The 25,300-nt window shown below is 39.0% G+C and overlaps 1 protein-coding gene across 1 annotated transcript; it reads left to right on the forward strand.

Annotated features, from left to right (window-relative positions):
- glt1d1 (glycosyltransferase 1 domain containing 1) lies at positions 1 to 25,248 on the forward strand. Its single transcript, XM_042487969.2, has 12 exons — positions 1 to 275; positions 1,444 to 1,595; positions 1,745 to 1,850; positions 4,333 to 4,384; positions 5,305 to 5,341; positions 6,331 to 6,387; positions 15,366 to 15,464; positions 17,388 to 17,437; positions 19,482 to 19,525; positions 19,986 to 20,106; positions 20,715 to 20,813; positions 23,732 to 25,248. Exons 1-12 carry the CDS (start codon positions 208 to 210, stop codon positions 23,876 to 23,878), a joined length of 1,032 nt encoding a protein of 343 aa, XP_042343903.1. The 5' UTR covers positions 1 to 207; the 3' UTR covers positions 23,879 to 25,248.
- Positions 25,249 to 25,300: the final 52 nt, after the last annotated feature.

Here is a 25,300-nt window from a genome sequence, read left to right on the forward strand (position 1 = left end):
GCTGCCACCTCGTAATACGCTTTCGTTGTGGCGCTCGAGGCTAGCCTTTGCTCCAAGTTGCAGGCATGGTTTCAGGAAATGTGATAGGTGGTCAGTATAGCGAGCAAACAGCACATAGAGGATCTTTCCGCCGCATTACTCACAACAGGTTTTCACTAATGTTTTAAGTAAACTAGTTAGCTCATCAGAGCAGCCTATAGTGAAGGTATGAAATTACTCTTTCTTGCTTGTCTCAGCCCCCAAACTGGGAACCACACCACAGCTGAGAGGATAAGGTAATTTACGTTGTTGTTAAGTGTAGCTAGCTAAAACAGCCGTTGATTGTTATAATTTACCTGTTGATTAGGCAGCAGCTTTGTAGGTAACTTAACAAGGGCTACCTCAGATTATAGCAGTGTATTTTACTACACAGTACCTTAAGTAAATCAGCTAACACGTCATTCATCTTCAGGAAGATGAAGCTTAAGCCAGAAAGCAGTGTACAACAGCATGAAACCAACAGCACAACTGGTGACTGTTGTTCAAGGCTTTTTAGATAGTTTAGGGACTGATGGTTATTTATAAATGGGGAGGATGTGTTGCAGAACGGGGCAGAAGTTATAGGTTTCGTTTTAGCTTTAAGGTGGGTGGGGGGGCATTCAACTTAAAATGTTTTTTTCCCCCTGTTTCTTTTAAATGAACCAAGAAACCCCAAATTTGCAAGTGGGTTTGAAAGGTGTGCTTTCTTTAAAAATCTCTAATATTACACTATTTCTCATTGCCAGAAACTGTGAAATATCTTTATTTATGGTGGAGGGGTGGGGTCATGAATGGTTCCTGCAAATCTTAGTCTTACAAGGCATTACATTCATTTTTTCTATATTTAAGACCTTAATTGGTATAAAAATGCCTTGAATCAAACAGTCAAAATACTTAAAAATGCTAAGACATTGGAAGATGGATAATTACAATTTCATTTTTCTGATGCTGCATCATAAAATCTTACAATAATTGTTAATGTCTTTTTTTAAAAAAAATAATTTACCCAATTCAATGTCATGCAGATCAGGATAGAGGAACCAACAACACTCATATACATTTAGAATCTCCAATTGAATGAAAAATTAACAAGGTTTTTTTTTTTCAAGGAATGGCTTTTAACTTGACCAAAATGTCCTGTTTTATGTTGAATTAAACATTTTGGCAAAATTGTTCTAAACCCAAAGTGACTGATTTCAGTTCATGTTTGTTTTTTTCATTTTTGGTTATTGTAAAGTTAATCTTCAATTCTATTCTGAAGGGGCATTTAAAAAAAAGTCTTAAATCTAATTTTCCTTAAGCCCTAGGAACCCTGTCATGTTGTTCCTCAAGTCCCTGAGAGAGGCACTGCTAAATAGAGCACAGTCCCTTAACTGTCCTGTCTTCCTACCAGCCATCCACAGTCTTATGTTTCTTTTATTTCAGGTCCCACATTGAATCAGCAGGACACACATGTGAGCTCAGAGATGCCGCAGAGTTTCGGTCTCCAGCTGAGGTGGCAAACCTAGTATCACAAAATCCTCCATTTGAGGGTGCATTGGCCATTCACCTGTTTAGAGCCGGCAGACTTCTCTTAGGTAAACATCCTTGCTGTTATACGATCTGTTTGCTTATCTCCATACAAGTAATTTGTGTTTGTCAACCTAATACCAGACCTGCAAGTATACTGCTACCTGTGCCACAAATGTCAGGACCTTTCCTGTTTTCTGTCTAACCTTTACACCAGACATCCAAGTACCCTTTGGCGTTATCTTTGGTGGAACAGATATAAATGAAGATGTGAAAGTTGAGCAGAAGCGTGTGGTTATGGAGCAGGTTCTGCTGAAAGCCAGGTGATGTTGCTGCTATTTTAACCCAATCAATTGCAAGAAGCTCCAAACTGAATGAACATTGCACAGCCTTTTTTTTTTTAAAAAAAAAATGTGTTTATTATATAAGTTTATGCTAATAAACACCATGAATTAGACCTACTATATGAATCTAAGATATGTAGTAATTGTTTTGTACAGGAGACTTTTTAAAATCTCATTGCAGAAAAAGGCCATGTAAAGCTAATAATATGCCATGAGAAATGTCACCTTTTGCATCTATTAGAACAAGTTATATGTTGCGAGTGATATATGATTGTAGCCATGCAGTTACTTTAATTTGTCAATAACAGACACTATATCAATTATTAGTACCAAATATGTAAAAATGCATCACAGTATGTTTAACTTACAGCCTTACAGGGGCTGTATACAGATTTCATCATCCGTAAGAGTGGGCAGAAAGTAAATATAACCTTTCACACCTCTTTACTGAAACTGTTCACATTAAATTACAAACACTTCTAATTTCGTGAAGCATTTGATTTCAAGTCTTGGACATAAGTTCCCACAGCACTAAGTTGCTATGGGAAATACATGGGATATTGCCATAAATCAAGCATATGTGGCTTATTTAAATACAGGGATAGCATTTATCCTTGTGGTTTTGTTTTACATATTACTATCAGAATGTCATGATTACTGCAGTATTGAACATCATTGTCACCGTAACATGAATTGTTGCAAGGCATTTGAATCATATTTACAGGGGCATCAGTTATCTGTGGGAGAATAAAGGACTGGATCTGCACATGATCCTCCAGTGTCTGGAGTACTGGCATGAAAGGATGAGGCAGAACACATGCAGGCCAACTCCAGCTGTGCAGACTGTGTGTTTTCCTCTCACCTAGTTTAACTTTGCAAACTTAATGTGCACACAGCCTTATCAGTATCTTGCTCTGTGCCAGGCCAAGTGCCAGAATGAAATGACTGAAAGTCTATTAAAATTGCATTTTTTTTAACTACAATATAAGGCTACTGTTTTAAAATCAAATAATACATTTGTTAGAGCACTCACATAAGAATGTAGCTTTAATAGAGCGCTGAATATATTTTGAACTAATGAAATATTCTCTGTCATAATTTGCAGGGGGAGGTGTGTAGAAACAGTGTTTGCAGCTTGCAGCTCTCTTTTGCTGTCTGCAATCCTCTTCACCATGTTTCAGTGCTATCATTTGTGTATTACATTTTAAATTTAATTGATTAGGAAAATGTTGTTTTTCTCTAGCTAAGTCTATAAAAGCAAATGTTTGCATTGTACGTTTCTGCAAAGCACGAATATGTACCATTTGCATTTTAAATGTGTATCATGTCAACATTTTTAAAGTGACCAACAACACAGGTAGTTTTTTGGCAACCAAAAGAAACATCACAGCACATCCAGCGGCTTTTATGCTACCAAAGTGGAGTGTTTTAAGCCAAACCATGATCTTTTCCTAACCATAACCAAGTGGTTTCAGTGCCTAAACATAACCACACCTTCAATATAGCATGGGTGAGAGAGGATAAGTTTCAGTGGTTTGCAGAAACGTTGAATGCGAACATTTTTTCTATTGACTTGGTGGTTTTCTCACATGGCTCCATGGTGGATGAAGAATACAAAGAAACGAGAAATTTCCTGATGAATTACCAATGAGCATATGACTGGATAAATGAGACTTGGATTATAGTTGTTTGAGAGTATGTAAATGGATGGTTTGATGTAGTTTTGTTGTTGTTAAATGTGACACTCGTTATTTCAGTTCATCAAGAATTTTCTTTGTTTGTGGTATTCTTTGTTCACCATGGAGGCTTGCAAGAAAAAAAAAAGTTTTTCACAAATTCAACACAATACAGGGCGAGTAATTGATATACAAATGATCACTTTGTAGATGAAGTATTCCTTTAACACCCCTTGTGGCGCCAGGGCCGCCCTGTGCCTTAACGTCAGACCCAGGTGTCACTGTTATTATGATGAAAATAGTTGGTCAGGCATCCATCAGAGGGGATAATTGCCTTTTGGGAGAAGTGGGAAGATCCAGGTCTCATGACTTCAAACATGTGAATCCACGCACCTCCCGCTGCCTGTGCCTTCTCACACAAACCTTGATCATGATATTCAGTCACCAGCCCGCTGGCCCATTTAATAATGCACGCTCACACACACAAATTAATATCTCCCCACTGTTCTCTGCTCTATATTCTCTTTGTTTTCCTCTTTGTATTCTTGGTGTATTCATCCTTAAATCCTTTGCCTTCATACCACAAGCAGTTTTGTATGCTCTCATGTATTCAGCCTTACCCAGAGACTTTGTGTTTTACTGGTGTTACCACTGCTTTTTCCTCTGTTTTTGTCAAAATTGTCATTCCATGTAAAAGGCTAAAACTTAGTGTCAGCCATAAAAAGTCTTGTTTTACTCAAATGGCTTTAACAGGGGTGATAATGAAGTGTTCCTTTTTTTAACAGGTTTGCAGTTGCATTTACTGAAAAACTGAAAGAAGAGGCAGAATTATTTTTGGTATGATCATACGCTTTTGTATTTTAATAGAATAACTGCTGTAGTTGATATCTAATAGGCACTGATGCTTGATGTGCAAATTTGTGTCTCAAGTGGCATTTGGTTGATACCAGTTCTACTCAGTTAAGTTTTACTAGAAAATGTCTGCACTGTTTGTGCCTAATTGGTTGTTCATCATAGGTTCATGCCTGCCTGCTATGCTACGTGACCCCCCACAATAAACTTAGCAGTTAACAAGACTGTCATAATATAAACATTTAATATTACAAAGATGTAATGAAAAAACAAGCAGTGAGGGCAAAAGTTTTTTGTTTACCTTTTACGGCACATCAACAGCTAGCAGCATCGTGACAGCTTCAATAAATACAACAGAAGGGCTTTTACTATACAAACACAATATCCTGCCCTGCCCCGTAATAGTTTGGCATTAAAACAATATTATCGTGTTTTATTTTCAGATTAGATTCCAGCCGTGAGCTGCAGATTGAGGCGAGTGGCATGCTTTATCTCTGCCATTTAGTGCTGACAGCAGGCAGACAGGACAGGCACTGAGAGGCATCGCCACGCTTTTTATTGTGACAGAAAACACACATAGGGGATGAATCTAGTGTGATAACATCCAGTCAATTTCCTTTCCATCCCTTCTGATTTATTTTGTAGCACCCCCATTATCTTAGCAACTGCTTTCCCTGACTCTCTTTTAAAGTTTGGATTTTGATTAAATATGTTTGGAGCACAACAAGCGTTAATTGGCTGCGTCCATTGTCTCACTAAAAGAGACCAAAGCACAGTTAGTAATAATCAAATGTAATTTGTACAAACAAACACTGCCAGTAATTACTGATCAATTTAGAACACTTATGTATTTATGTTTTAGTATGTGCTTTAACCAGAATTTTCCAATGTGTTTTTCTCTGAAGCTGTCCCAGAGCAGTAAGATCTATGTCCAGCCCCAAGGTAAGCTCTGCAGGATGAATATCCTCGGATGCTGTGCATCCCTGACTCGCCATTGAAGTGTTGCATTAATCAGCTTTGACATTTTTTCTTCCATTATCATGCTGTCTGCAGAACAGAGTTGTATTTGCTCTTGCCATAGGCCACCATGCCATGTAGGACAGCCCAAATCACTCTTCCATGATGTTTCCCACCAGTAGTCTTGTTTGGCAAATAGTGTCTCTTCATAGATTAGAGAGCCCTGAAACAGCTGCATGGCTGATCCCTGACCAATGAATGCTTATTTTTTATGCATGTCATCAGATAGCGATCACTGTGACATGGATTGCAAAAGTTTTGTTTTTAAATACATTAAATCTGTTTTGTTTGTTTTACATGCAGGAGAAATAAATATAAATCTTTTATGCAAACAGTATGTGTCAAATATGACTAACGATTACAAAGAACGTTGGATGTGATTGATGTGTCTGTTTTTGAGTGTGTCACATAAAGTTTAAGAGCCAATACCGAAACTTTTAAACCTACTTATTACTTTAAAGGAATACTTCACCCACAAAATGACCATTTACATATCCGTTAGCCACCCTTTGTTACCTTGAATTCATGAAAAAGAACTTTTTTTCTTGCATGCTACCTTGGAAAGCTGCAAACAAATTGATTCATTGATTAATATGGGACCACGTTTAACAACAGCAATATTATATCAAACCGCCTGTGTATAAACTCTCACACAACTCTAACACAATCCAAGTCTTATTTATCTAGTCATATGCTCAGTACTTCCCAAACAAATGCATTTTTTGCAAAAATGCATGTGTTTGCAAGAAAAGTTTTCTTAACTAATTCAAGGTAACACGACATGGGTAATTAATTTTAAGTATTCTGTAAATTAAAATCCACATTGACATTATTTTGTTAATTGATGTTATCACTGTAAAGTCAAAGCTTTAACGAGAACAATGTACCTTTTATTTGTCTGTGTTATTTGAAAGGTATTCAGACAGAAGTGAGCAAGAAATTCTGCTGGACTGAATTCTTGAGGAGCTCAGGTACTGTTACTGTTTTTTTGCCTTCAGTAGAAAATATTTCCCAATCAAAGGGAGGTCCATGCATCATCTACTTTAAGCAAATAAATATGTTTTTATGCCTCTGTGCCACTGACGGCTGTGGACGGCGGTATTATGATTTCAGGTTGTCCGTCTGCCGTCTCATTTCATGAACATGATAGCTCAAGAATGCCTGTATGTATGCCTGTATAAATGTATTTTTTCAAAATATGGTCAAAGGTCAAGGTCACTTGACCTCACAAAACATGTTTTTGGCCATAAATCAAAAATTAATTTGCTAATTTAAGCAAAGTGTCATACAAATGTCTAATAGGGTATGTTAATGAAGTGCTGACATTTAATATCCAAAGGGTCAAAGGTCAACTTCACTGTGACATCATAATGTTCTGCAAAACCCCAATTCTGGCCATTATTCAACGTTATAACTCAGGAACAGAAGGCATTCGGTCAGTTACTGAATAAGTTACACTAATCTTGGGTGTCCAACTTGAATCTGTGCTGATTATATAGATCTTCTCTTCTAGTGGATTAAAGATGTGTGTGAAGTATCCACGTTTTAGAATTTGTAGCTTCCTTGAAGCAACAGATATCTGAAGCATTGTCAACTCTCATACGAATTTGGACTGGTATAGATATAAACTGTAACTGTACTTGGATTATTACGCGAGGGCAGACAACTCTCTGAGTCTGTAATTGTAATTTTTTATTATTATTATACCGGTTTGTGCACTGACCGTTTTGTGACACCTAACTCAATAAGATGTTTCGCTGGACCATTAGGTTCGGCTAACAGCACAGTGGAATGTTCAAATGACCCTCAGAGGCAGGAATACATGTAAACTTATGCCGGCTTTAGTAGAAAAATGGAAAAGCTCACAACACAACCAGATTGGTAATATAACAAAAATGTCAACAATTGCAGGTATCAAATACCACCTTGGCCAATAGTAGTTCTATCTTGGATGCACCCTTTTAACGTGATTTCTGTGTATCACTTTAAATACAAGTTATCCTCATTTAGCTCACAGTTCACAATGAATAAAACAAAACATAATATCAATTTGAATTAAAAACACCATTCACTTAGGCAGGATGTCTTACACACCCCTAACCATGTACAGTTCCAGATAATGAGGAGGTAAGTGTGTTGAACTAAGTTCAAAGAAAAAAGTTAAAATAAAAAAAAAGGGCGGGGGCAAGTAAAAGTCTTAAGTTCCCGGGAAGTCAAAAAAGAGATAAGTGTGGGAAATTCAGAGTCCAGGGAAGATGTGCAAGTGTGTGTGGGGTGATTGAAGAAGAGGGGATTGTAGCACAGGCTGAGTGTGATGGTGTCTGCAGATACTGGACCGAGCACACTGTAGAGAGTAGCTGAACCTTTCTAGTGACCAGTGGGTGTCTTGGTCTTTCTCTCTAGATCCAGGTGGGAAGGCTCACCATCTATTTCGATGGATAACAAATAAACAACCTACAGTCTGTTTAACCTGTTTTTAACAACATGAAATCTGTACTGACAATGACATCACCATTCAAATCATGAAATATGTATTAAAATCAACTTTTTAAATAAAATAATATGTTACTGCACATGCTATTTTATACATATTTTTAGTATACATCCCCTATAATGGTGCAAATTGTGACTACCACAATTTATCTGCCATAGCAACAATCATTAACCAGTGAAAAATAAAATGACTTCAATCCACTGAATACATCTTGAAAATAAATCTCGTGCCCAACCCAACTATACACTACATACACTATAATACAAAGCAGTAAAATCATTAACTAAACAAATGCAGAATATAGTGAAATCCTTCACCAAAAGGCAATAGTCATGCTCACCAATCTCCGTGAGTGGGATGAGGACCGAGAGGAAATATGACGGCGCCCAATAAGGCCAGGGGGTTTCTAAACAAACATATAACGATGGATTTCTTTTACTGTTCAAATACCGCCATAGAAGTTAGCTCTCACTGTTGACTGAATTACATTAAAGTACATGTTTATGAATCACATTTATAACCTTGCTCCTAGAAGCGGAAAGAGGTGGAAACCCTCGGAAATGTCCTCATTTCCAGACCAAAGGGAGCAGATCATGGATGTATTATAAGGAAGGCACATGAGGCTGGTGGTTTAGCACATTAAGCTAGCGCAAACGAGCTAATAGGTAAATGGCAGCTAGCCTAGCCAGTTGAATTAACTCACATGTAGTTACATAAACAAGCGACCGATTTAGTGACAGTTAAGTTATGTTCAGTAGACTCTGTCACAGTCTTTTCTCCTGGTTTACTTCGTTCTTTTATTTAATTCGCTTTACTCAAGACAGCATCTCCATAACTGCTCAGTGTCTCTGCACAAGCGAGTGGACACACTAACCGCTACTCAAAACACCTGAGTATGTGGGCGGAACTGTCTTCTGTTTGCGGCTTTCTGATTGGTTGAAATAACACTGTCACTTTATTCTCTGCCATATGTATTGGATGAAAGTATCCAGATAAAATATGTTATAAAAGAAACAATAATTTAAAAAAAGGGAAATAAGAACATTTATGTCAAAGTTTTTTTTCTTAGAGGAGGTAAGATTACTATGGCATCTTAATTTATAATTTAAATGTCTTTTTCTCGAATTTTTCTCACATGTAGTTCATTTTGTTATGTGGTTACACCGTCATAGCAGTGTTCTTCATACTTTGAATTTACTGTATTTTAGCTTAATATTTTGTGCTCTTCGACATCTTCCTGGCAAGCCACATTTTGGTCAGGAGCTGAGTCAGTTTGGTCTAAGTACTATATACTTAGCTGACAGTCATGTCTCATCTAGTTATTAAGGCTGTGCGTCAAACTATAAGCAGGGATTGTTGTGTTCGCATCCACAAACCCCTAGTGAGACAGGTGCTGGATATTGTTTGATGCAATAAAATGGAGAAGTACCTGCACACTGAAATTTAAGCTCCCTTATAAAATAGGTTTTATGACACCCGCCATATACAGATGTGCCACATATTTGAAACACTATTGTACATAAAAGCCCTCTGCCATATTGTAGACTGCATGCTTCTCACCTCCACTATCAGTCATAGACTGTAGTGTAACGCAGTGGAGCCACCACTGGGAGCACGATGGGGTGTACATTCATACACTCCCAACCTGAACAGTAGTCAGGGAGCATAAATTTACTCTGTAAAATTGTCAATGCATCAATGTGGTGATCAAGGAGATCAGAGCTTGTAGCAGAATTCCCTTCTCACCTCCAATCTTCCAATTCCCATTTGAATAGCTCTGTAAACACCCTATGCATCCTTTCCACAAACAGCCTGGGCTTTAAATTGGACATTGCAAGATGATGTCCATCCCAGGTACGTTAGTGCTCATATAGAGCACCCTTGACTACAGAAAGGAACAATTGATTAATAGCTTTCCAGCCCAGGGCCATTTGTCACCACGCTTCACAACCAGTGCAAGTAATACTAATTGCCCGCAGTCACTTCTCCATTTGTTATACTTGAAATAGGAGTCACTACCATTGTGGTTTTCCTCTGTGATGTGATGAAAGCACTGTATTGTGACTCATGGTTGCTTTTAGTGCTGCAAACACTGTTCTAGTTTCTGCATATGCACTGTGTGATTGGGTTCATTTGTCCTAGTCATTTATTGCGGATGTGGATCAGACATATTTATTATCAGTAAGAAAAAAATTGCTATATCTTCTGTGCCACAGTGTTATCACCACAGTGCTTTAACAAGACAACACATGCTCTTGGGTTTTACTTGAGATTGAAGGTAATGAGGACGACCTCCAGGAAAAGAGTTACATTTCAAAATAAATAACCGATCCCGCAGTCTATACTTAAGACATAATTGCAAATGTGCCTTTGCAACAATAACAGTGCTTATCTGCAAAATTCAACAGCAATCCCACTTCCTGGAAATCATGACCTGGTTACTCAAGATAATCGACAGACCTTGTCTTTACATGTGGGAACTATTTTCTCTCTACCAAACTGCATCCACCAACTGTATGCACTGCTAGCACACCTCACACCACTGAGTTAGATTGCATTGCAGCTCAGCCATAGAGAATGCCATTAAATGTTAACATTGTTGTTTCTTGTCCATGAGTAGATGCATGTTTCCTATTGCACAGTGATACAGCTGGTGGGTGAAATCTGGTAAAAAGAAAAAAAAGTTCCAACATGAAATCCCTCACAACAAGATTATTTTGAGTAACCGGATCATGATTTCTGGAAAAAGACTTTGCTATTGAGTTTTTCAAATGTTTATTTTGATTCTTTGAGCACAACAAGCCGAGTGCCTTCTTTTTCCATTATATTGGAGAGGAGGCAGGCCTCTCTATGGCTGATATGTCCAACACTTAACTCTCACCAAAACCATCTACATTGATTAATTGCTGTATAATGTAGAGGAAAAATACGTGTTTTTGATTTGGGAGTGAACTGCCCCTTAAATGAAGGTGTGTAGAGGTGTGAGTGTTGGAAATAAACATATTCTGTGTGGCCCATTGTTGCACTGGCGGTAAAAAGAACTCCACCAGTGAACATAAAAGAAGCAAAGCAGCCTCTCCCACCTGACTGAAGATACACGCCTGTACTGTATGTGCGTCTGTGTTATCCTTCGGGTGTCACGTGCCCTCCAAAGGCACAGACTTCAGCACTGGGATCCAGAAGCTGTCAGTCCATGAAAGACCCTGTATTTTGTTTGTGGCCCCTGCTGTGTGCCTCGTGAGGTGGGGGGCTTACATGAAGAACAGCACTGTTGAGTGAGCAGCAATGCTTTGAATCACTGAAGGATGAGAGGAAACAAGCAGGGGGTCTGTTGTTACCTTGTCCAGCTGCTTGATCCTCAAGGGATCGCATGACTATTGAGTAAATTACACAGGATGCTTTCAGTGTATGAACTGGTTCAATTTATTAGGAATGAAAGGATGAGGGAAGGGTAGATGTCAACTTTAATGCCTGTCATCATCTTATAGTGTGAGATCAGGGGACAGTGTTTGTGCCGTAGGGGGCATGCCATGTTTAAAAATGGCGTTATGTTTTTTTGTCATCATATTACAATCATGAGTTTTCCAACTGTTGTTTCCATATTGAAAAAAAAAGTTAAATGTGTGGACATTAAAAATACATCACTTCTGCTCAAGGAAAAAGATGCAATGTTCTTTCTGACTAGAGATATTTGAAATGCATATTTCTCAATACTTCGTTCACCCCAAAGTGTTAAGTCACAGGCACGATTACTCAAACTCAGTTGTTGTGATCTGTATTGGTAGTTTGGGTCTGTATTGGTTGTTTGTGTTGGTTGATTAAAGAAGGCAAGTGTCAAGTTCTGTTTTATAATATTTCAAGTCATAAATAATCCACTCGGTCGTCTGGGATGACCAAAATGTGGCTGTATGTGCAGTCCTGATATCTTGACTTCTCAGATATGATGCAAGCAAACACCTGCAGTGTGGGCACAAACTGTTTTCTGTTTGGAGCCTCAGAGCTGCTTTAAAACACCACATTTACAGCAGAATGGTTGATTATCAATCCTCATACTGACTGAAGGAAGTAAGACACAAATTCTTTTGAAACTGGTGCTACAAGACCAGAAAAAATGGCTATGTCATTTGATTCTGAGCAAGATGTAGAAAACTTACAACTACCAGAATGCACTGCGCTGCACCAGACCAGTAAACTCTCCTACTGGTGGCGTAATGTTAGCTTGGTCATTTTGACACAGAAAACAATATGGCAGCTTGCTGGTAACAAATAATCTCATATTACACTTGAGAATTGCATTAGAATATGTTTCTGAAAACATTTTAGGGGAGAAATAGGCAATTCACCAACATAATCGGGTCCCTCTCTTCCTCTATGGTGTGGGGCATATAAAAATGTGGAAGTACAATGTGTAGTTCACGCACCAGCACTAGAGCCAGCAAAAAATCATGTCATCCGGCACATTTGAGCTGATGGATTAGCAGGGATATCTGGGTGCTGATAAGACAGAGGGAAGTTTACCATGGTTCATTTACACATATTACCCACATTGTTATGATACATAGCTGTTTGCAAAGCAGGTTAGTATCCCTTTAATGGTATCTCACTGGTGTAGCTTTGTTAGTATGTGTAATTTGATTCTCAGCAAACTTTTTTTTCAGTGGCGTTGTCTTTATTTTGTCCCTGCAGTATCTGTTCTGTGTACCATGCTGTGCCACGCAACAGATTAATAGGAGCTGTTCGGATAGATATGTGCTCCCACATCCATGTGCACACACACTCACACATACTGATTAAAGCATTAGGGGATCATTCAAAATGCCCTTCTGAAATCAAAGGCAAACCAACAAAATGTGTTTTGCATAGAACTCACAGAACTGCAAAAAGAGAGAGAGAAAAGTGCTGCTGGCACAACAGATGATTTTTACAATTTTGTTTTTCTCCCCCAAGGAAAGATGAATTGCGTCTTAGATCCAAAGGGATTTTTAAAAAATTATAACTTTGAATTCATTTTGACACGTGTGCTTTGGTATGATTCCAGCTGTACTCCATTATTTCCCTGCATCTTGTACTGAGGTAGTGACGTTTGTTTCCCTCAGCTGACGCGCCTTCACATCCTGTGTGAATCAATGCAAAGGAGTTCGATACATTCTGCAGATGAAGAGCTGTTTTTGACAATCAGCTCCCAGGATCAGGGTCAATGCCCAGACTCCACGCCGTCATTTTAAGATGCTCTTTAATAGCATTAAAAGAGCTGCCTCAGCCTCCTGATCTGGACTTATCTGGCAGCAGGGGATTTCACTTGACTGTCACTGCGCCTTAAGCATCTGCTTGTGTCTGTTTGTGGTATTATATTCAAAATGGTTTGTTTCTTGGTTTGTCACAGATACTTTCGAAGTACATTTTATTATGGGCTTAGTTTGTACTTAAATTTTGGCTCAACACTTCTCACAGTACCATTTTAACATTTATGATTTATCCTTTTGGTTCACTGTGGAGCATAAAAGGTCAGAGATTAAATTAAAAAATTATTTTTAATTTAGAGTAAAAATTTTTTAGAGAGTAAAAATTATTTTCTGACACTTCTCTTACTAATTTATGTGAAAATATTCTCATACATCTGCTTGTATTGGTATAAATGAAAGTTTATCCAGTAGACCTCGACCTAAAAGTGTTACCTTTACACCAACCCCATTTAAGCTTGCATAAAACCAGGACTGCCTTTTCAAACACTGGGCACAGCAGCTTTAATGGCTTTGTACATATTCTCACATGAGGTTTATAACCACTTGGTTTTCCAACCAACTGCCAGATGAATTGCCATAACATGTTTACAGATATTCATGGTCTCTAGAGATAAAACCTACTGACACTGGTGATCCCCTGACCTTGCCTCTAGTGCCAATAGCAGGTTTTCACTCATCCAGTGAAATATATTAACATCTAGTTCACATGTAAGTTTTTGTCATGTGCACAGCAATTACAGGAGCAGTCATTGACAGTGAAATTCTAGTTTTCAAGCTCCCTCCAGTGATGTTAGTACAAAAGGTGTAAGAAAGAAGCCAGCTGTAAAAAATAGATTCCAAGACATAGACGTAAAACACAAAATAACAAAAAGTTAAAACAGAATTAACAAGATAAACATAAAAATAGAGGTGGAAGAAGAGCAGTTGTGTTGCGGTCTTTTGTCTTTCGACCGTTTGCACCATAGTCCCATTGATGGGGATGGGGGCATGTCCCTCTCTGTGGCTTCCTGTAGTCCACTACTACTGGACAAAGTGACACAACGTGTGGTACAGACATTCATAGTTCCTATATAATGTATCTCAATGACTTTGATTGTCCCTCAATTTTATATTTAGCACCATCATCGGGTCAGTATGTAATTTAACTTGTGTTACTGACCAAGTACTTGCAAAGAACATGGTAAACATTACGCCCACATCAGTATTTTAGCAGACAGAGAGAAAAAAGAACAGCATGTGCTTGAATTGCAAGATTGCTTTCGCTCAGTATGAGCATGAGTCTGAAGAAAGTATTACTTTTGTTAGTGTCCAGCACTCAGCGACTCACACCGAAACAATCTAGATTGATAAATAGCACAAAAGGTAAGAGAAAAAATATCTCAAATATATTTTTGAATTAAAGGTGACTTGTCCCTTTTACAAAGGATCCTTGATTATATTTTTGTAAATGGAGCGTGTTGTCTCCATACCACAAACGCTTCTCATCAGCATGTCAGCATTTTCATTGTGAGATTGCTACCCACTAAGCAGCTGTGAAGGTAATTCCATTCCACCTCCACTATAGAAACTTTATAGAGGAAGTGTGCCGTTGCCATCTAGTTAAAGTTCAGGTTCTCCTAATTGGTGAGAAGTCAGAGACTTACAGTCCAGTTTATGTGTTACCATCATGATAGTGCAGGGCTGTGCTGTTGGGTTCAAGACTTTTATCTGTTGCTTTTGGACGGCTGGGTACAGAACAGTAGTTGTTGGCAGTGAGCGGAGTTGTACGCCTGCCAGTTTCTGACTAATCTCTGGATTGATCCTGAAAGTTGGATGATCTGGGAAAAGAGGCGATTTAGTGGCACTGCCTCTCAATTAAAGCAAGGTTCTCGAAACGTTTGATGTCGTTAGCACGATGTTGGGTTAGCTAATTTTAATCTAGGGCTGTTCAGTGAGCAAATTGCCACCCGAACACTGCGGCTCTGTAGTTATGATGCCGTATTACACACTGATTAGGCTGCAACCTTCCAACGTTTTCAGCAGTCTATTTCCCTGCTGAGTGTTACAACTCTGATCAGAGAATTGTGCGAGCACATTAGTCACTGCTGTCTTATTTTCCTCATGACCTTGGGTGATGTATTGCTTTCATTATCTGCCGATGTACACGGGATGTTCATTATGCAGTGTTTTGATATTGTGGTGCTGTCTTTCTGTGCATCTGGCTTCTCTCCAGGTGTAAGCGCCGAGCACGTGGATGAGCTGCGTGTGTTCCTGTTGGTCTGTGGCCTCAGAAGAGTCAAAGACCCCCTCTATCTGGTGGACATTTTTTCAGGTATACCATGCAAATCATTATATTTACAATCTATTTTGGTTATTTAAAACATAAAACAAGTAATATTGCAAGCAGGACAGCAAAGAGAGGGGAGTGTTTCTTGCTGGCATGTTTTCAACCCTAATGTCAGGTAAACACCCACATTGCAAAGCCTCTGTGACTGCGTTTCAGTAGTAGCTCGTGGTAGAGGCAATGGCAATGTCCTCATCAATTAGGAATGAAGTTAGATCTCAGCGGTTGAGTTTCAGCTAATTAAAAAATTTATGTGAAGTGCAATGAGATTCTCCTGACAGCTCATGCTGGCCCTACAAAGACATTTTGTTGTGTTATCTTGTTGAGTCTTGCCTTCATGGTGTTTCTTTTTATTTTTTAAATGATATCTTATATATGGATCTAACATATTTAGCTGACAGAATCGCCACTGATTAGCAACATCAGTGGGTTCTTTATTCAGTTCTCTTTTATAGTATACAGTTATGGTAATAAGACAGCAGTAGAGGGCGTCGAATTGTATTGATGTTTCATTCAGATGGGATAGCTTTAATGTCTCAACTCCTTACATGTATATGTGTGGATTTGCACATTGCATTTATAGAGATTTAACTTCTATCCACATGCTTAAAAATGCAAACTAGTAGTGGAATGTAACTGAATACATTTACTCACATACTGCACTCTCCGTTTCTATTTTATGATACTGTGTCCTTGTACTCCTGTACATTGTGGAGGCCTATAATGTACTTTTTACTCCATTACACTTACACAACAACTTAAAGGAGCAGTGTGTAGGAATTTGCGGTTTTGAGAGGACTGCAACTAGCTGAAATTTCTCCCATGAGCCAAGCATGAACTCCTGGTTAGGATTCCCTCAGTGTTCATTTACTGGGGGCCAAATAATCCACAGAGGTCTCCTCCTCTCCAAAACAAATGAACACGGTGATTTAAACTATTGAAACACTGAATAAAGCACTTTTACATTACAAATCAGTGTTTTCTGATGCTGTTGGCACGTGGTAGACTGGCTGCGAGCCCAGCACCCGCGAGTGTGTGCTCACCTTTTTAAGCTAACATTAAGACATTGTGGAGGTTTTTACCTGGAGCCGAAACATCCAGAGTTTGCGTTGTCTCAAAAAAAAAAAAAAAAAACCCAAAACACACACATAGTGATTCAAAGTTGTAAAACACTTGATGAAGTAATTTCACTTTAAATATCAATGTTTTTCCAATGCTTTTCAGTTCGGCACAGAGGGGCTTCTGACTAGGATGGCCAACATGAAAACATGAATAGCCCTGTTTAGAGCCAGTGTTTGGTTTTTCCATTCTCGGCTACTATAGAAATTTTGCAGTGCAAAATGCACAAAGACCTGCTTCCTATGTAGATCTGAAAGGAAGGTAAAAAAAACACGATTCTTTATTTCAGGTGATTATACACTAAAGAAAACATACTTATTATATCATATCACATTTCTCCCAATATATCCCCCTAAATCCTACAAACGGGACCTTCAATCTGTTAGTTAGCTGCAGATTACAAATACAAAAATTAATTAGAAATTCTCATTTATAATTATACATTAAGCCAACCAGCAATGTATGAAATACTTAAAGTAACCCTTATCTTTACCAGCTTCAACATGAACGTGAATTCATCACGAAATATTACACAGTATTATAACTTGTAATGAATCTGAAAAAGGGCCATTCTGCATAATGGTTTCTTTTACATTTGGTACTTTAAGTATATTTTAATGCTAATGCTTTTTCACTTGTACTTGAGTAGAATTTTGAATGCAGCACTTTTACAACTTAGTTCTTCAGTAAAAGATCTGAATACTAATGCAAAAAACTGCTACACATCTGCTGTTCATTTTTCTCCCCAAACATTGTTTGTTTACAAAATCATTTTCATTTTGCACATTTCAGAGTGGCATTGTGAGAATCCGCAGAATGCGTTGGTCATTATTGGGCCAAAGGTAAGTACACCATCACTATACCTGCCGTGTGTCTCTTCCTCTGTGCCGTGGCTCTCTGTGCTGTTGACATGAGACAGAAACATCCCCTGTGAATGTAGGCGACCTCTAATTGGATGTAGCAGAGATACTGGCTTTAGCTGTTTAGCTGGAATTAACTGGGAGTGCTGGGAGGAAAAGGCAATCTTCTGCAAACAGGGCGAGGGTCAGCAGTGGTTTTGTTTTGTGTCTAACTGGCTGACTGCTGAATGTGCCGTTGCATTGCCTGCTCCAGATTAGCACTTGACCAGTGACCCTTATAGAGCTACCTAATTTTAATAAACAAGGATGGGCATATACATCGAGACTTGTGCTTGTATAAATTACAGCCAAAGCAGTTTGTAGACCTGTCTCATGCCATCATTCTTCTGTTCTGTGCATCAATCCTGGCGTCATTAACTGTACAAATACAGGCAAAATGTCATTAAATAATTGGAAAAAAGCAATTGAACTCATACAGTCAGCCGTGATGTAGTATACTCATGAATCAATCAGCGAGACAGTCTTTGTACATACGCTCTAAAAGTTATTTTTTAACTGACTGCACCTTTATGTGAGCGTTATATCCCAGCCAACAGCAGCAGCCTCACTGCTCCCCCAACTGCCCCCCCCCATTTCATTTCCGATCTCCCACTCATTGATTTGTCTGTATGTTTGTCTTCATCTTCACTCCCCCTGACTTGCTTTGATATGACACCAATGTACAGTATTTTAGTGTCTGTTCTTTCTTTCAAACAGTGGTGTCAGGCAAAAGGTATGTTCTGCTTTAGATTTGCTCACAAAAAACAACTCAATTAGACATGGCCAGGGGCTTATACACCGTCTGACTGCCTCCTCTTGCTCTGCTATGCTTTGTTGTTGTTTGATGAAATGGTTCAGAGGAAGCACAGACGTGATTCATCTCGACACCCCTGAATCACATTCAAAGCCTGTTTGCTTGTTTGTCTGAGAAATGAAAAGCCATATATTATTAGTAGTATTAGTATAATAAACATGTATATGCGTGACCACCAAATTTCTCATTAGGATTTCATTTTTGGTTAAGGATAAACATTTCTGAGTAGATTTAATGAAGTAACCATATATTCTGAAAAATATATAAATATAGAGACAGACGTTAGGATGAGACATGCTTTGCCCAAGCTGTCATGATGAACTATAAATCCACAGCCACTTCATTCAAGTAATAAGCGCTCTGGCTGCACTGCATCTGTCATTAAGAGGAAAATTCAGGTCAGTTTGTCAGCAATGACACATCTCACTCCCCTGTAACTGGGCTTTGCATAGCACCACAATGTGCAGCATAGTGTTTTTGATGTACACTTTCTAAAATTTTAGGTTCTGGGAAGTTAGCAGGCTTTGCATCAAAGATTTGCAGCTAAAAAACTAGAAAATATGTGGCCAAGTGCAAAAACAGCATTGATGTCAACTCCAAACGGGATTCATTTGTAAGAACTTAAACATTGATGTTGCGTCTGCCTTCCCCTTCTGATTGGTCACGAACAGTACACAATCACTACGGTGCTTAAAATCATTTGTCTTTGCTAATACAGCCTTTATCGTGATCTATCCCCTGCTGGTTTTACAATGACTACTAAATCCCAGATTACACCAGGATACATAAAATGTTCTCAGTTGAGATTCTTTGATTTTAATGCACACGTGCCGTAAAGCAGATTCCATTTGGAAATTCCATGAGCTGTAAAACGAAAGCGAGAGAGAGAGAAAAAAAAGTAGCAGCTTGCTTGGCAGCATCTTTGACCTAAATTGCTATGCTTTGACTTTTCTGTGGGCAGGCTAATGCACGCAAATCCCACATTGCAATTAATCAGATTGGCCACCCACCCCACCCTGACCCCAATCTCTGAAAATACAGGATTTCCAGAGAATGATTTGCTCATGATAGAAAATATTAATTGTCATTGTTTATTTCATCCCTCAGATTAAGTCATCCTTGATGAAAACACGCAGGTTTCACTTGTCTTAGTGACGTTTCTGTCCCTTTTAGATCGATCCCGTATTTACCGTTGAAGTGGAAGCTGTTGTTAAGAGGTAAGCCTTCGTTCTCGTTTTCTTTTCCGCACCAGTTACACGTCATACAAAAGGAAACGTGGATTGCTTCTCCCCTTTGAGAAATTTCAAGATTGCTTTTACTTCTGTTAATCCCATGTGGCACAAGAAAATATCCAAGCAAATATATTTATCTTGACATAATATGAAGAGAAAGAAAATCTGAGGGGAGTGCCAAGATCCTCTTTTTTTTTAGAATCTGTCCTCCCACTCTCAAGCCTTGGCTGATCTTTCCGTTTATCGCCGAGGGCCTTCACCACAACAAAGCTCTCTGCGGCAGGAAGCTGCCCTCTCTGGTTAGGACTCCACCTGGACTCTCCGTGCATGTCGCACATAGTGCAGCTGTGTTTCCGGCCCTTAGCCTGTCACTGCCCTTTAGCGTCATTCACGCCTCCGTTAGCCCCGAGTCACGCAGAACTAAGCTTTGCCACTGTTTCTGCAGAACAGCAGGGGTCTTCTTGGCCCAAGAGAGGAGCCAACAGGAGCTTCATGCCGCCATGAAAAGATGCTTTGCCGTGGTTAACAGCTCCGTCTCAGAGGGCATGTCAGCAGCCATTTTGGAGGTAAACATCTTCAGGGCTCATGGGTATCTGAACAACAGCATCTCCCTGCTAAACACAATTTTATCTTTTTAAAACTCATCCTTTGTCATGCAGAATAATATTTTAGTGATGAAATTTGCTTAATAAAAGTATATACTAAGAATATGCCATCCAAAGCCTTCGAAAAATCCAAACTGTGAATATTTACAGGAGTCCTTATCTCGCTGTTTCTTGCTCAGCTACAATGTTATCTGACCACTTCAGGGACAATTACCCAAATTAATTGCTCGACTCCAATCTTCCCATTCCTGAGTGAGCAAAACCTGCAAATCCACTTAATCTCTTTTAAACACAGTCGATTAAGACAATCCACAGTAGGCTTAAAGTCTGATTAGTATGTTAGCATGTTTCACTCAACAACCTGCTGAAGGTATTAGCTGATACAGATTGTTAATTCTGTAAGTGAACTAAGGCACTGAAGAGCAGAATGGCTGAGTTGTACACCTTCCAAGGTGCTTAGGTGTGTTTTTTCCCCCATGATAATGATGGGAGAAATAACTCGGCGAGTGAGAAACCTTTGTGACGTCAATCTATGCAGATTTTGAGTGTTTATCTCTCTGCTATAACAGGCCATGGATCTTGGGGTGCCGGTGTTGGCCAGGGACATTCCAGGAAATGCAGCCGTGGTGCAGCATGAGATCACTGGCCTGCTGTACTCATCTCCACAGGTATTCAGTGACAAACACTGACCAGGTCGCCACATGCATTAAGCTCCATTAAGCTTTAACACTAACTATGTTGATGGACTGCAGAGAGGATATACTGCATATAAACTGTCACCTTAACCGACCAGAACAGAACTTACGAATACTGTAAGTAGTGCTGAAGCACTGTCTCCCGATGACTGACGATGTCCCCTTTTATCTGGCGTTGATTTATCTTAAAAGGTCTCACAGTTTTAAGAACTTTAAATCATTTTGTCAAACTTTGTACTTTAAATTCTAATCATTAATCTCAGCAGGTAAAATATAACAAAAGGAGCTGATGTTTCTCCAGGTGCTTAGATTAGGATCAAAAAGTGCAGCCCTCGGGGACAGAGCAAAGATACCACATTACCATGCACTGATGCAACACATTGCAGCACGCATGAAAGTGCAAAGTGGAGAGTTCCCCTGAGAGCTTTTCAGTCTGATATATGATGAGGTTTGTTGCAAAAGGAGATTACGATAAGTCAGGGGCGTCAAACATACGGTCCGCAGGCAAGAACCGGCCCACCAAAGGGTCCATGACTTTGCACATTAATTTTGATGCTCTTGTAAAAGCCTATGAAGTGGCATGTTTCAGGAGCAAGTTAACCCTTTGAAACCTGAGAAATTTGGCTTAATTTCTTTCAAAAGCATGGCAAGACGGCAATGAGCAACGAAAGAAGAAAAGTTAGCAAGAAATTGGAAGTACAAGAAAGTTACCTGAAGAAAAACAGAAAAAGAGGGAAAGATTAAAGAAAAAACAATACATAAATGACTTTGGAAAATGTTAACAATAAATTTGAACCATAATTTTAAACATGTTATTATGATAATTATACAGTTTTTCATAGCTTTTTTCTCTAGACATTTTTACTTAGCTTTTAAAATATATATATATATTTATATATATCTATATATATTCTAAATCTACTATTTTTTTTCCAATTTGCGAAACTTTTCTCACCAAGTTTGTCATTGCCTTTTATCCCATGTTTTTAAAAGAAATCACACCAATCCTCTCAAGGTTAAAAGGTTTAAGTACTTGTGAAAGGGATCTGCAAGCAGCAGAAGAGAGTGATGTCAGTCCAGGTTTCAGATGTAAAAGGCTGCTTCAGAGGCTTTTCACCGTGACCTGAGTGCAGCACTCTGTTCTAACAATGGACACTTACTGAGGTCATATTATTGAACATTGTGCAAAATATGTTCTCAGCCTCAGTATAAAAGACTCTGTATCAGACTAATAATCTTAGAACAGTATCGCTGGAACCCTACAACCAAGGCTCTGCATAAACTTTTGATTTGTAAATGGTATGTAAAGCAGCAAATAATTTATCGTGCGTCCTCAGTAACTTCCACCTTAGTGTGGTGTGATGATGTCAGAGTTAATACACAGGAGTTAAAATGTATGCACATGAGTAGCAGACTGACTGAATGTGGAAAAAACTGAGACATACTGTTGAAATTGCACTTATTTTTGCAAGACATCTCACACTGTTCATCTTCTGTTTTGCAAAAGCATGTCCTTTTCAGAATGTACATATTTACACGAAAAGAAGAGGAAATATTTGCACTTTTTGCTATTTTTAGGTTATTCATCACTGGTTTTACAGGTCCAGCCCACTTGAGATCATACTGGGCTTTATGTGGCCCATGATCTCAAACTAGTATGACACCCCTGGGTTAGGGCAAGTTGACAGAAGGCTTGAGCGTGGAGCTGTGAAGACACCATGCTCTTGCGTGATGTTGTCGTAACAGCAGAGATAAGTCCTCTCCAGGGGGGGGTCACGTGTGCTCAGCTCAGCTGCCAGGAGGAAGCTCTCACAGATGGTTTGCGGAGACTTGGGTTGGATAAACCACGACCTCCGCCAGGACCGACGGGCAGCAAGTGCTCATCTTTTAGCCAAAAACTTTTCCCACAGTGGATCACACTCCAAACTTTTTTTTTTTTTTTGCAGGCTTTAAATATCCCCTCTTATTTTTGGATTGACAGTGTTTCTGCTTCTTTAAGCCTTCAAAGTAATTACTCGAGGAGTATAGGTATCAAGAAATGTGTCAAAAGAAACAAACACACGAGCACTTGAAAAGCTTTAAATAGAAAAACGGCACTTCCTGCACGGCTCTATAATTTGCACTAAGAGTGAAGTGATTATAAGCGCGCTGCTCATAAGTTGAGCTTTAATCCTGTTGCTGAGGATTTATAGCTCTCATATGGCCATACAGAAGAGCCGTTTCCTACCAAGAGCCTCTCCAGACATAATCACATCACTTGAATGAAGTAAAGTGAATTGGCCTGCTGACTGGCAGTGGCTAAAACTCTGTGTGCCCATTGGCTCTCTACTTCAGTGAATGTTGGCTGCCATGTTGCAGAAACACTTTAAGGCAATTTAACTTCATTTCTTTGGCTTCTTTGACTCTGCTGGGGCAACAGATGCGCGCTAGGATTCAGGATGCCATGTGAATACAACACATCTCAGTCAGTGCTCAGCAGTGACACCATTATTCATTTCTTAATTATCTCAATTTTATCCTCATCTTGCCCTCCCCACATCCCTGTGACAGCTGGTGCGGTTGTATTGTTTAACTGTAGCAGTCACTTTGTTTGTTTTCCCCTTTTTTCATAAGCAAACGAGAGGTGGCAGCTATTAGGATACACTGAAAAGGTTTATTGGACAGCCGTATTTGGATCTGGAGCCACAAATATCTCCATCCTTTGGCAATGTAGAGATTTTTTTGAAGTATTTACTAATCAGTGCACAGGCTCTTATCTGAGTTCTGTTCTCGTGCCTCGGATTATCTTTTATGCTTTTAAAAAAAACATATCTTCAGGCAACTTCAATGGCAAGCTTTAAGTGGCATTTGGCAGCAAAATGAGACTCGTTTTTTGCCTTTATCCCTGCCAGGAATTTGTGCATCAATCTCAGAGGCTGTTGTCAGATCATGAGCTGAGAGAGAGAGTGGTAAGGAATGGAAAACTCTACGTGGAAGAGCATCACGGCATGAAGCAGGAGAAAGAAACCTACCAGCGGCTGGTGGACACTCTGCTCTGAGCACAAGGTCACAGCGTTCGACCCCACTCTGTATACTTTCTCAGGAACTAAAGGGACAGAGAGCAGGGCATTACATAGCTGCATTCAACTTGCAGAGGGATAATTTATCACAGATGTCTTTTAATAAATCAGGCTACAAAGATACAAATTTATATAGTTTTGTCTGCACTGCCAGATTGAAATTATGCTGCAGAGCACTTTGAGCCAAAGACCTATAAGAAAAATTTTAATAAATTTGTATGTATTTGAAAACAAGGATGCACTGTTATTTATGGTTTAGTAAAAAAATATATATATATATTAACAGCATGGGTTCTCTGTTTATTCATTCTACTTAATAAAAGAGGCAAATAACTCCCCTGGTTGCTCCTGAGTGGTCGGTGATCTAAAAATCTATTATCATCCCCTCTTCTGAGACAAAAACATCCATTTATCACGCTGAACAAAATTCTGAAAGTGACATTAAATCGTGATTTCTCCTCAACTGCAGCTCATCTACTCATGCTAATAACTGTTCCAATATTTCTCTTCCTTCCTGTCTGTATGCTGCCACATTCATTTTTAATAAAGTTCAGTGATTGGGTTGCACACATTCAAAGGCCTAGCAAAACTCAATTTGTTTAAAGGGCAGAGGGGTGCAAAGGGTTCATGTAATTTGCCTTTACAAAGGTTGAATTTGGCAACATGCTGGGGCATAGGCTTGTTAGGGAAACCAACCAGGTTACCAGAGATTGTATGCCTTATAAGAAAACTTGTAAGCGCTTAAAGGTATACTGTGCAGGGTTGTTGGTTGCTGTTTGTAAGATTAAGTAAAAGTGAACCCCCGATTCACTTTCATTTGGCCTTTTGTCTCGCTATTTACTCTTTTTTTTGGCGCTTTGTCTCTTGAATGCCTGCTGCTTACAGTCTGTCACCTCGGTGCTCCCTTTTCATAAAGCCCCAACCTCACCTGAAAGCTGTGGCAGTACATGCAAATAAACATCCAAAACAAAGAAAGTTAGAGAATCCAAGCAGAGGGCAGAATCTCTGCAGAGGAATACACCGCCACACACCTCTAGTGGGTCATAAGTGATGATTGAGAGTGATTACTTTTGTGTTCATCAATACATGTTTTGTAAATTCTGCATAGTAAACCTTTAACATAGAAAATCAAGTGAAAGGCAATATTCAAGATTAGTGTTTTAATGAAAAAAATGAAATTAGATCAACTTGAACTTACAAAGAAAAAGGTCTTGGACATTGCATTAATAGAAAACACCTATTTCTGATAGAATTATGTTTGATCGCAGCCATGTTTATGGTGAAACCCATATCTTTCAAACTGAGGTCTGTATTATAACTGGTAACCAATATATTTGTTATTGATACTTTTTCAGTGTGTCTTTGTACTCTGTAGACCAGCATGTGAGTGCAAAAGTTTAG

Source organism: Plectropomus leopardus, chromosome 4 (assembly GCF_026936395.1).
Source record: "Plectropomus leopardus strain MGB_pleo_1.0 chromosome 4, ASM2693639v1, whole genome shotgun sequence".
Classification (NCBI taxonomy): Eukaryota; Metazoa; Chordata; class Actinopteri; order Perciformes; family Serranidae; genus Plectropomus; species Plectropomus leopardus.